The sequence below is a fragment of the Poeciliopsis prolifica genome, unplaced genomic scaffold (assembly GCF_027474105.1).
Source record: "Poeciliopsis prolifica strain line A6 unplaced genomic scaffold, Auburn_PproV2 SCAFFOLD046, whole genome shotgun sequence".
Lineage (NCBI taxonomy): Eukaryota > Metazoa > Chordata > Actinopteri > Cyprinodontiformes > Poeciliidae > Poeciliopsis > Poeciliopsis prolifica.
Genome location: NW_026562421.1, coordinates 2,811,209 through 2,824,192, shown reverse-complemented (window position 1 = coordinate 2,824,192; position 12,984 = coordinate 2,811,209). Strand labels below are relative to the sequence as shown.

At 40.2% G+C, this 12,984-nt stretch overlaps 1 protein-coding gene across 5 annotated transcripts in view; it reads left to right on the top strand.

Moving 5' to 3' along the window:
* The window catches only part of agap2 (ArfGAP with GTPase domain, ankyrin repeat and PH domain 2), a 46,348-nt gene that overhangs the window by 5,461 nt on the left and 27,903 nt on the right, over window positions 1–12,984 (top strand). For 2 of the 5 annotated variants that reach the window (XM_055056884.1, XM_055056883.1), the window contains exons 1-5: window positions 1,193–3,335; window positions 8,997–9,055; window positions 11,323–11,410; window positions 11,514–11,599; window positions 12,757–12,892. In XM_055056884.1, the coding sequence (XP_054912859.1) occupies window positions 2,330–3,335; window positions 8,997–9,055; window positions 11,323–11,410; window positions 11,514–11,599; window positions 12,757–12,892 (1,375 nt within the window). In that variant the 5' untranslated portion in view covers window positions 1,193–2,329. Of the gene's footprint in view, window positions 1–1,192; window positions 3,336–8,996; window positions 9,056–11,322; window positions 11,411–11,513; window positions 11,600–12,756; window positions 12,893–12,984 lie in introns of those variants that run through there. The other 3 variants (XM_055056887.1, XM_055056886.1, XM_055056885.1) reach the window with 2 other exon arrangements.

The following is a 12,984-nucleotide window of genomic DNA, read 5'->3' as shown; positions in this document are numbered from 1 at the left end:
CTTTATTCTAGTATTATTACGGTTTTATTCTACAACTATTACAAGATATATTGATGGAATTTCATTCTTGCAGTAATATAGCTTTATTGAGGTAATATAATGACTTTGTTATAATATTATTACACATTTAGTTTTGTTATTTTGAGTTTATACTCATTCTTACAACTTTACTTTGGTTTTATTGCAACCACTTCATTCTCATTTTATTACAATGTTTCCCTGCTATTATTACGACTCTACTCTTGTATTAATTCTGATTTTATTACATCTTTATTATCTCATTATTGATGTGATAATAAATGTGTCATTAATGTGTTATTCTGGAAATATTGTAATTGTATTATAGTATTATTACAAGTTTATTTTCATATTACGTTGAGTTTATTCTCGTATTATCATGACTTTATTCTTACGACTTCATACTCATATTATTATGACTTTTCCTGGTATTATTATAACTATTTTTGTATTACTTTGACTTTATTGTCATAATATTATGACTTTATTCTCGTGTTATTATTCTCATATGATTTTATCTTACCATAAGGACATTTTACCTCCTAAGTTGGTAGGATAAGTTTGTGTCTCTCTTGAATTGAGAAAATGACCCACTGGATTCACGTTGGATGACAAAATATGAAGAATATCAAAGCATATATTACTGTTTGCAAAGTAAAATGAATATTTTCATGACGTTTGCATTGTGTCTGTCTTCTATTGACGTCCAACATGCTGTCAATATCTCACGCTGGGAGCCAAGCGCTCACCCGCTTTGACTAATGAACACACACTAGTAGGAAATAGACTACAGATCAATAAACTCAGCAGAAATCTCTTTCATTCAGCACACTCACTCACAGATACAAACACCGTTTTTATACCCTGGGAGAAATTACGACACAGAGGATGGCAGAGGAGGAAGAGGATGAGGATGAGGAGGAGGGGATGATTGTGCCACCAGAGCCAGGAAGATTGTAACACCTTAGCAACAAATAAGCCAAGCCTCCCACTGAGGAGGAGCCACACACTTTTTCACACAAACACGGAGAGGCAGCTGAAGACCCATGAAGGATGGTGATGAAACCGAGGCAGCAGCACCAGTGATGCACAAAGAAAGAAAAACACAGAGAGAGAAAAAATCATTCCTCTTTGTTTCCTGTCTCCTTCTGTTTGTCATTGCTGTTTAACCTTGCCTGCTTGCCTCTCCCTGTCACTGATCTTTCCTCCTGCAGTGTCGCCTCGTTTAGCAGCTTTTTCAGCCACTGTGTGTGTGTGTGTGTGTGTGTGTGCGGGTGGGTGGGTGTGTGCACCGCTGGTTTACCACCAGCCGAAGGGGAGGGGATGGAGATGGGATGAGCAATAAAAAAGCAGGGACGGTCTCAGTGGTTGGGAAAGGAGAGGAGAAGAAGAAGAAACACGGATCTCTGCATTGTATGGATTCCATATTGGATCGAGGAGGGGCTTGGTGAGGGAGGGGCACCGGAGACTCCTGGTGAAACGCAGAGGAGGGAGGGTGTGATGCGCTCCGGACCCGCTGAACCCGAGTGACGGCGCTTCGGAGCGGAGACTCGCCTCAGCCTCCTCCGCGGTGCCATGCTCGGCAACATCGCCCGACGCGCTGGGAGGACAGAGGTGCTCCAGGAGTCGGAGACAGGAGCGTGATGGACATCTCCACATATCCACCCGGACTCCTGCTGGCTTCTCCTCCGGATCCCCTCCGGCACCTCCTCTTCAGCGAGGCTGCGCACTCTGCCAGACTCACCCATGGTGATGATCACGGTTCGGGTGTCCTGTGCCATGCTGCTAATGAATTTTCACCTGACCACTTAACAGCTGCTCTTCCTCTCGTTATTGATGACGTACACTGCAGGGCACTTGCTATTCTGATCTGAATCAAGTTTTTTTTTTATTGCTGCATGGACCGAACAGCCCTCCAGAATGGGTAAACAACTGCCATCAAGAAAAGGATCCATCGGGCATGATAATGAAGACGAGTGCCTGAGTGGCGGTTTGCATCTGCAGTGATTGGTTTTAATTGGCTGTTTCCAGGAACAAAAGAGCTGCTTGGGCTGAACTGGCAGAAAGGTGACAGAGTTTTTGCTCAGGGTGACGATCGGCAAAGAAATCTGTGACTGGAATCAAGAAACTTTGAAGCAGGAATTTGAGGGATGGATGAAACCAGTCGTCCTTCTGCAGTTGAGTCTTCCGAGGAGTTTTTTGTCTCCGCTGAGCCGTGGGAATCCTTCATACCTCAACAAACTGGCAAACTTGTTCACGGTCTTCTATCCGGTTTCATTCATTGACTGGAGATCCACCAAAGCCTGACCCCATGAGTGGAGGAGGCGCCCTGCAGCAACGCACCACCTACCTCATCTCCCTCACCTTGGTGAAGGTAGAGGCTGTGGAGGAGAATGGCGGGGAGGCCCAGAAAAGCACGCAGGAGAAGGAGGCAGAGGCCGACCAGGAAAGAAGTCCAGGGGAAGAGATTGGAGCTCCAACCGTGGCTGAGAATGGAGCTGGAGAGAGAAAACCTCGTAGTCCCGAGAGCGATACCGTAGATGCTGCAGGTAAAGCCCCCGAAAAGCCACCACGCAACCTCTCAATCCCCCTACCTGCTGAGAGAGGTACGATCCAGCAGACCAGGTCTGTAGACGCCGTTGAGTCAATGCAATGCTGGTCTCCGTCACTGATCACAACACCGCCAACGGAGCTGGTCGAACCGAGCCGAACTCCCACCAGGACCAGCTTCCCTATCCGGCCAGCGGGACAGCGGCCCGTGAGTCTGCTCAAGTCTCACAGCAGCGTGGCCACCCGAGGGCGCGACTCCAGGGAGGGTCGGGAACGCAGCCCTACCTCGGCCCAGAGCCTCGACCGGAAGGACTGCCGCGTGACGACGCGGTCACCGGGTCCCTGCCGGGCATCATGGGCCGAAGCAAGCCGACCGGAAGCCTGGAGGGACCTACGGGACGAGTCTCAAACTGGGATGTCTCTGGACATCGGAGGTGGTGTGGGCGCGGTGATGAGGGACATCCCCAGGAAGGACCGGCTGAAGACGGGCTCGGCCTCCCTACCTGCTCCGGCCAACCAGGTCCCCAAACCGGCGCGTAAGGGCAAAAGCCGCACGCTGGACAACAGCGACCTGAACAGCCTTTCCGAGGACCTGGGGCTGGCCAGGGACGCCCAGCAGGCGCAGCAGAGTCAACGGGGCTCTGCTAAAGACAGGAAGATGCTCAAATTCATCAGTGGCATTTTCACCAAGAGCAGCTCAGGGGCGGCAGGGCCAACATCCGCAGCTCCTCCAGTCTACATACAGAGAGACTCCAGCGAGGAGGAAGGTAGGAAGTCACAAGCACTGCAGGGCTGGAGATACGCTTAACATAAAATCTGTTCTCTGGTTTCGGTTCAAATTGATCTTGTTTTCTGTTAATATATTCTCAGAATTAGACAAAAATATCGTAGCCTGACCTAATGCGTAAAAAAGCTGCTATATGTTTTACAGAAAATAAAGAGGAAATCGATTAATCAGAAATTTTATTTGTAAGTCGTATCGCCCAGGCCTAACTAGCAAAACATGGGGCAACAGCGGCAGGTGTTGCCGGTTCGATACCCGCCCTGTTCTACACCAGGGCAGCTGCTGCTACTATATCTCATCTTAAGACATAAAGGACATTATAAATAAATTATTATCATTACTATGATAGTTATTACTACTACTAAACATACACTAGTTGTTTTCTGTACTTATTTTCCAAAAAGGGAATTAAATGACAGGAAATATTTTAATTTTGAGAAAATTGTCATAATATTAATAGAATGAATCAAAAATGAACTAGAAGGTCTTAAGTTATACTTTTGCATCAGTTTTACAGATTAGGAAATACTTAAAATTTGAACATAGTCAAATTATTTTCAGGACTTTGAAACGAAGAAAGAAGCTGGTCGCATTAGATATCATAAACGAGAAGCTTTTTTATACTGAAACGACGTTTTTCTCATAAAACGCTCAACATTCCTTATTTAAGTTTTGCTATTTTTCATGTCTGAGTTCCTATAAACTTATTATTTAAAGCTCTGGGAAATAGTATCCTGGTAATATTAACACTTTATTCTCGTGCTATTGGGTACTTTATTATGTACTACTACTATTGTATTCTTGGAATATGACTTTTTGCTAGGAATTAATGTTTTTAGAAGCTTTTTATTTATCTCAATTGTCCCTTCTGTGAGTTGTACATAACTAGAGTACTTAACTAGAATATAGTCATAATATTAGCTAAAAAAAAAAACAAATTTTACCAAAAGAATGTCTTAAAATAATGAGGAAAAGATTGTTTTAATGAGAAACGGCCTTGTATAATTAATTTCTTTGCTCTTTTTTTCGTGGCCAAGACTTTATTCAACTTCATACGTGTGTATTTTACTGTCATGGGACTGTATTCTCGTAAATAAAATAAAAATAATGATTAGTCTAACCTATATATTCCTGAGTGCAAAGTTTAAATAAATAGTTTTGATCAAACAAGATGGCAGCCTTGGGCGCTTGAATCAGTCTGAACCAGGAAACCCAAAGAGCACATTAGTTTAAAAACATCCAAGTTTTCTAAAAACTACATCTTCAAAAACCCAAAGATTTGACTAATTGATGAATAAATTGATTTATCGTAAAGCCCTACATCCCTCTGCAGCTCATGATCTTCGCTAAGCGTCTTTTCTGCAGAATTTTTTCTGAACGAGTCCTCTTCCTCTGTGCAGAGGCATCCATTTGAAATGAGTCAGGCTGCAATTGGGTGGGGTTGATCTTTTTTAGAGAAACCTCTCACAGGCTGTAATAAAGTCACGTGGCTTGGGAACATTTTCCTGCCGCCATGTGCATCTGGATCCCCAATGATACAGGAAACGAAAACTACCGCTTGGTGCGACGATTGCCAAAAGAATCGTCTTAATCTAATTCCCCTCAGAGCGGGGGCAGATTTCACATGGCTGCAGGGGTAATCGGCCCTCACACAACCTGACACTGACACCCCACACACTGGTGCACCTTGTTTTCTCCCAGTGTGGGTTTAAATCTCATAATGTCACCGGAGAATCTGTTTGGCGCCACAACCGATCGGGAACATTTCTAATCCCGTCTTTGATATTTTCCACCCACCGCACCTTCTGCAGCTGGAGATTCGTTTTCTCTCCCTCTCTTTCTCTCTTTGTTTCAGTCTGGTTTTATTTTAAATCACTAGGGGAGAAAACATGCGTAGCGTTTCAGGGATTTGAATAAAAATAGATTTAAAGATTTGTTACATCCAACAGAGCGTGCCCTTTTTTATTTCTTATTCGTTTTCTCATTGTGCATTCACGCCGTTTCACACACACCACACACACACACACACACACACACACACACACACACACACACACACACACACACACACACACACACAGACACGCACACACACACGCACACACACACGCACACAAACTAGCCTCTGTATGCACGGCACACACATGCACTGCACACACACACACACCACACACACACACACACACACACACACACATGCACGGCACAAGCTCAGGAGCAGGAGGAAGTGTTGCCATGGCAACCGTCAGACCCGTGCCGCCCGTGCTTCAGTGGCAAGCCGTCGTAACATAAAATCAATTTTCCCTCCCAAAAAATGTTTTTTGGGTTTGTTTCATTAAAATTTTAAAATGCTGCTAACTAGCTAACTAAAATTAGTTTGTCCTAATTGTAGATGTCATTCTGATTAGTCAGACTGTTAATTAAAAAGTGTATGGAAAGCCTTTTTAACATAAAATCGTTTTCCAGCGTAATTATGATGATGATTAGTTGGTTTATTCAACAGACTCATGGTCCACATAGACATAAAAACAAAGAGACATGACACACAATAACAGAAATGAATGCAAACTTATAAAACACATGCACACCTGTGTTCCCAAAATTATGACTGGTAGCATCATTACAATAAGACATTCTATATTCTAGATATCTATACATTCATTTTTGACTGTTCTAAACTGTAATTTAAGATATTTACATTCTGACTTGTAGGAATAACAATTCAAGATCTCTTCAATTACATTTTGACTTGAACATTTATTTCAAGATATTTTAAATGGCGTCACCAGGATTTGACATTTAATGAGTCAAACATCCATAATTACAATTTAAGATATCGCAAACGCAATTACGACTTATCAACATTTCACTTCCAGATAGCTGAACTAAAAATTATGCCTTTTTTGCTGTGCAATATCACAGACTTTGTGAACTTGAAGACTGCTTTTGAAATCTACAAAGAATTCCCAATTTGTCATTGATGCATTTTTAAAAATCTTTTGTCTTTTTTTTCTTCAATTTTTCATTTTTATTTAGCTTTCAAAATGCTACATAAATATGCAACGCTTTAACTAAACAAAATACTAATTCAAGATATCAGTAATAACTTTCTGAGTAGCTATAATGTTAATTAAAGATGTCTCAAATAGATAAGATATAAGATATTTCTTATTTAGCTTTGCCTCATCATTATTTGCTTTCAATATTTTTGCAACTTAGTTTGCACCAGCCGAAACTATCTAAAAATACATTTAAGGAATCTTGATTATGGTGTCGTTCAAGATCTTTCATTAGATCAGGATCTGAGATATCTTTAATGTACTTTGACTAGTCATAATTCAGTTGTTAATATTTGACATGTGTGTTTCTGATAGTAATTCATTGTAGATATTTTGAATTAAGGCTCCCATATTAATTAATTGTAAATCTAATGTCATTTATACTAACCTGTATGTAATTATCTCAAATATGCATTTTGTCCAGTCAAAATATTATTATAATTATATATATAAATCTTAATTTACTAATACGTCTGGTCAGAAACCAATTTCAGATATCTGAACTGTAAGTGTGGCGAAACCGATTTTCTGTTAAATCGACCTGCCATATTAATATTGCTGCTGTTACAGAGGCTGCAGCACCTGATGGAATGGAGAGAAGAAGAGGAAAACGAGATGTGAAAGAGGATGCAGTATGTTCGAGATAGATGGGAAGGTTTTAAGATTTAAGAGAAACAGAATATTGTTGAATATTTGAGTGTCCACACATGAACAGGATGGCTGAAGTGGAGGTAATTGGGATTCTGTGGAAATGTGTGCAGCGAAGCAGCTGAAGAACTTCACTGTCTGATCACTTCTGGCTCCATCACCGGGCCATAAAAAGGGCTTTCAGTCAGAAAGACACAATGAGACAGACTGTCAGTGTGTGTGCCTGTGTGTGTTTTGTGTGGTAGGGATTGCCCTTTTTGTGTCAGACTGCAGCAGCAGCTCGCATGAAAGCCCACTTTCACCAAGCATTCGTCTGCCACAGATTTAGTTTGTATTTGAAAGACACAAACAGCCACACCTTGTATCTGTTGCTCTCTTTACTATCAGTTAGAAATTATAAAACAAGTCAATTTGGGGAGGGGGGATTGAGAAAGTTCACTAGACCTTTGTGACTGTTGCCTTTTTTGGGAGTTGACTTGCAGAATTTGGATTCAACAAACCTGGAGTATTTTCACACCTAATAGTCCGGTAGACTTGTTTCGATTGGGAACCAAAATTCACCTGTGGGGGCGCCACACCAAGAACCGCTGAAGGAAACAATACAAAAACCACAGAAGAAGACAAGAGCCCGACTTCCTTCTCGTAGAAATGTAAACAAAACTGGAGTAGCGTCGTATTATCGCAGCTGTAGCATCTCTCTGTTGTCTTTGGCAGAAACTATTTCTCTAAATAGTGCTAGAGTAGCGAGTTTGTTTCTGTTATATTTACCCAGAATGCCCTGCGCCGTAACTCATTTCCGACTTCTGGAACTTTCTCTTCAAATGAACTAAACAGGCTTGGTGTAAATGCATCCCGACGTCTCGGTTTGGATAAAGAGAACTCTGGTACATTTCGAATGCATATGAACTCCAAGCAGACCAGAGACTGCTTCAAAAGCAGGAAGTGAGCTATAGAACAGGGTATTCTGGGTAATTTCAACCAGAACGATCAGTCTAGAGTTAGCAGGAGAAATGGCTCGTAGTCTTTTGCCAGAGGCAAAAAAAGAAATCCTACAACTAAAATCTGACGCCACTGTTTTAGTTTACATTTAGTAAAGAAGGACGTTGTGCTCAGGACTCTTTGAAGGTCCTTGTGTCGTTTCCTTCAGTGGTTCTTGGTGCAGCGCCATCACAGGCAAGGAGGGGAACAGGTTTCTCAAAGCGGTTGGTTTGTTTAACACAGTGCAAAGTGAACATGATTATGTAAAAATGTAACAACCAGGAGTATTCTGACCCCTAATCTAATCGCGTTTATCAGACTATCTGCTGCCAAGTTCTCCAGAATCCTAATCATGTCATTATTTAACTCAAGCATGCTGAAGGTGAACACAAATAAAGTTTTAGATGTCTTCAGCTGCATTTAAATCTGTCTTATCGTTTTGGCAGCAGAGGGACTTTCTGGCCTTTGCAGATCATTTTTCTGATGTGGGGAAGTACTTTCAAGCACTTTTTATAGTCTTTCACTTCTGCTTGCCTTGTTTGCAGTGACTCATTGTTATTCCTGTTAGGGGATCACTAAAATGATCGATTTTAGCTTTGTTTTCTACTTTGAGGAAGGAGACGGTGTGAAAAGCTAAAACATTTTTGAACAGCAGATGAATGAAACCATCTGGTTTCAAGCAACACACTGCTTTTAACACATGCTTTAAATAAAGGACAGCTAAGTGGATAAAGAGCAGCATGGTTGCAGCTTACTGGTTTCCCTGCTGTGAATTAAAGGTTATATTCATAACTGTGACCTGCAGGACCAGCCGTGCAACTCATATTGCAGATGTGTGATTTATCACCTCTTCCAACAGGCAGTTAAGATGGCTGCCCTCCTCTCTATGTAATCAACATGATGAATCCCCTCCCTGTGTCTGCAGCTCGCTGAACGTTTGTCTCTGCCTGTCTTTTTAGTAAATATCGCCAACAGTCAGGAGTGGATGCTGAGCCGATCCATCCCGGAGCTGAGAGTGGTGAGTTTCCATCACTGCAACTGATGGATCACACATTCAGCTCACAGTAAAAACTCATTCTGACTAATAAAACTGTAGGGAAACTGGGTTTTTTTTCTTGCACAGTTCAGCATAACGGGAAACATATTATAGTAGCTGATGTTTGGTTTTCTGCTGAGTTGCAGCAGTCACTTTTCATCCCAGTAAAATCCATTTTAGCATGAACTTCCCAAGTTGGAAGTTCCTAAAATATGTCATTATTTTACTAATCAAAATCACATTTACAGTAAACTAAACAAGTCATATTTCAATTAAACATATAAAATTGTCTCATTCCATTTTTTAGGAAGGGGCAGCTGTTGTATTTATTATATAATTTATCATTTATAGTGAAAAATCTTGATTTATTGTTATGATACGTTTCAGTTATTAGTGATAAACAAAAAAATAGCACTAACAGTTCAATATGAAATGTTAATTTTGCTTTTTTATTCACCATTTGTTTCATAAAAGCACCAATTTGAAAATATGATTAAATGCAGTTACTGTGTGCAGATTAGTGGCAAAAATAACTTTTTTAAGAAACAAAATAAGCCTTTTTCAAGCATAATATTTGTGCTTGAGACACTGTGAATGCTGTGCCATGCAGTCACAGCCATACAGTTACCTGAAATAAGCATACAATAGTTTTTTAAATCATAATATTTGCAGTTACCACAAAATATCATAATAAAATTCTAAGTCCATATTTGCAAATCATTTTACATCCAACACACGTTTGTGTTGCGAAAACAATTAATCAGATTAATCGTAATGAATCAAGTATTGAAATAATCGTCAACTAATTGAGTAACTGATTAATTGTTTAGTTTCACTCAGTTAATAAAATGTCATATTAACCACTTTTACTATTCATTTATTAATCAATCAATCAGAAAAATAATCACCAGATTTACCAGAGACTGTTGATAAATCGAGCACACATGATAAAGTCTCATGTTGACTTCAGCAGTCACAGCTTCTTATTAAAAATGTGGCTTTTGCAAACAGTACAAGGAGATAATGCATTCTGAGATCATTTACCAAAGTATTTTCTGACAACAGTTATAAAGATGTAAAGACAGCCTTAAAATATGCTTTTCTTTAATTAAAGCAGCATAGTCTCCCACTGAAAGAGAAATCCAACATTAATTTAAGAACATGTACTCTGCAGGGACTAAAATAGCACATTAAGAGATAATTAGTTATAAAAAATTCACTGGTGGTCTAATTGTTGCTGCAAACTCCTGATTTATACACTGATAAGCTCCAAGATTATCAGTGTATAAACGTTTGACACATTTTAACTGAAGTTAGACAAGAGATTTTTATAAATTAAAAATTATATATTTGTTAATTATAGCAAGAGTTTTGCACATTTGCCTTTAAATTTTGGGAAATCAATTGTTTTCTGTTCCTTGGATTTTCAGCTGCCTGTGCGACAATAACCTGATTTTTGATGCTCTTTACCCTGAAATGTTCAGTTTGTGTCTGTGATCTTGTTCTCTATTACAATAGATGCAAAACATTTGATTAATAACAGAAAAAATACTTTGTGTTTTATCTAAGTGTCTTCCAGCTGTCATTGTTTAAGCTCACTAAACCTGCAGCTACCAATTATTTTAATGATCAATTATTCCATAGATTATTATAGTAATTAATCGATTATTATGATGACTAAACAGATTTTAAAAATGCCATATTTGACAGATTTTTTATTTAACCACTTTAGCCTTTCTATACACAATATCTGAAACATTAAAATATGCAAATAACAATTTCTTTTTAAAAGAAATTGTTGTTTTCTTTTAGAAAAGAAAACAACAATTTTATGTCCGAAAATGCAAGAACGTAGTATTTCATTAATGAACACTTGACCATTTGTTGCAAAGGATGCGTCTGTTACTAAAAATACTACCTATTGAATTCATAAATGAACAGCAGGAAGGTGCTGAGTAGATTTTTTTTTTACTCCAGTTAACAATTAATTGATTACTAAATGTAATCAATTAAAGTTTCAGCCCTAATCTTATTTAGCGGCGATAGTTTTGGTGTTAGACTGTAAAGAACGCTGTTTACCCAGAGCTGTCACTGTTACAAATTCAGTCAGAGACGAAATCAGTAGGTGATAAAGGACCTGAAAGTCTGTATTAAGGTTTTAATTAAGTCTGACTGTTTGGTTTGAGATGTTCTCCATCACTGACCATGAAGAACTTCTTTTTAATGTATTTTCTTCCTCTTTCTCTCAGGGCATTCTAGGCAGCCTGAAAAGTGGAAAGTCTGCGCTGGTGAACAAATACATCACAGGCAGTTATGCTGCGATTGAGAAGCCTGATGGTAGAAACGGTTTTGTTTTAAATTAAAGAGTTACCTGATTGGCTGTTCTGCAGCTCAGTGGCCTGTTAAATTACCTTCCTGTTGCTTTTGTTGTTCCTGACAGGCGGAAGGTATAAAAAGGAAGTTCTGGTGGACAGTCAGAGTCACCTATTGCTGATTCGGGAGGAAGCTGGAGCTCCTGACGCACAGGTGTGTTTCACGTACACATGTAGGCCTGTAACACCTGAATCATCTGTTTGGAGCTACGCAATTCCTCTCAACTCTAATCCTGCTTCACTGTTCCATCTGCATTTCCTCCCATTGACTTGGATTACTCCGATAGAAGTTCAACTGGTCCAATCAGCAAACAGAAAGAAAAGTTGTGAACGATTATGTTGCTTTTCTGCGCTACTGTGGAATTGAAGTCTGCCTGTAGTTGCAGCAATGAAGGGAATGAAGCAGCTCAGTTCGCTTACAAATATCAACATTAGCAGCCATCTTGTTGGGCTCAGCACTTCTTTGTTCGCAGAAGATGATGGTTGTTTATGATCGGGCTATGTGATTCTTACCAGGCTAGCTTGGAGCTAATATTTGGTTCTTACCAGAGTAGCTTGGAGCTAATGTTTGGTTTTTACCAGGCTAGCTTGGAGCTAATGTTTGGTTTTTACCAGGCTAGCTTAGAGCTAATGTTTGGTTTTTACCAGGCTAGCTTGGAGCTAATGTTTGGTTCTTACCAGGCTAGCTCGGAGCTAATGTTTGGTTCTTACCAGACTAGATTGGAGCTAATGTTTTGCTCTTACCAGGCTAGATTGGAGCTAATGTTTGGTTCGTACCAGGCTAGTTTGGAGCTAATGTTTGGTTTTTACCAGGCTACCTTGGAGCTAATGTTTGGCTCTTACCAGGCTAGTTTGGAGCTAATGTTTGGTTTTTACCAGGCTAGCTTAGAGCTAATGTTTGGTTCTTACCAGGCTAGCTTGGAGCTAATGTTTGGTTCTTACCAGGCTAGCTCGGAGCTAATGTTTGGTTCTTACCAGACTAGATTGGAGCTAATGTTTTGCTCTTACCAGGCTAGATTGGAGCTAATGTTTGGTTCGTACCAGGCTAGTTTGGAGCTAATGTTTGGTTCTTACCAGGCTACCTTGGAGCTAATGTTTGGCTCTTACCAGGCTAGTTTGGAGCTAATGTTTGGTTTTTACCAGGCTAGCTTAGAGCTAATGTTTGGTTCTTACCAGGCTAGATTGGAGCTAATGTTTGGTTCTTACCAGGCTAGATTGGAGCTAATGTTTGGTTCTTACCAGGCTAGATTGGAGCTAATGTTTGGTTCTTACCAGGCTAGCTTGGAGCTAACACTTTGTTTTGTTTTCCAGTTCTGCAGCTGGGCCGATGCAGTGATCATGGTCTTCAGTCTGGAGAATGAAGCCAGTTTCCAGGAGCTTTACCAGCTCTACAGCCAGCTCAGTGCTCACCGCTCCGACATACCGGTCATCGTGGTGGGAACCCAAGGTAATCTCACAGATTACACCGGAGGATTTACTCATCCTGGGATTAAACTTGATTTGACGCACCAAAACAGATGAATGTGGGAAAAACTTTTG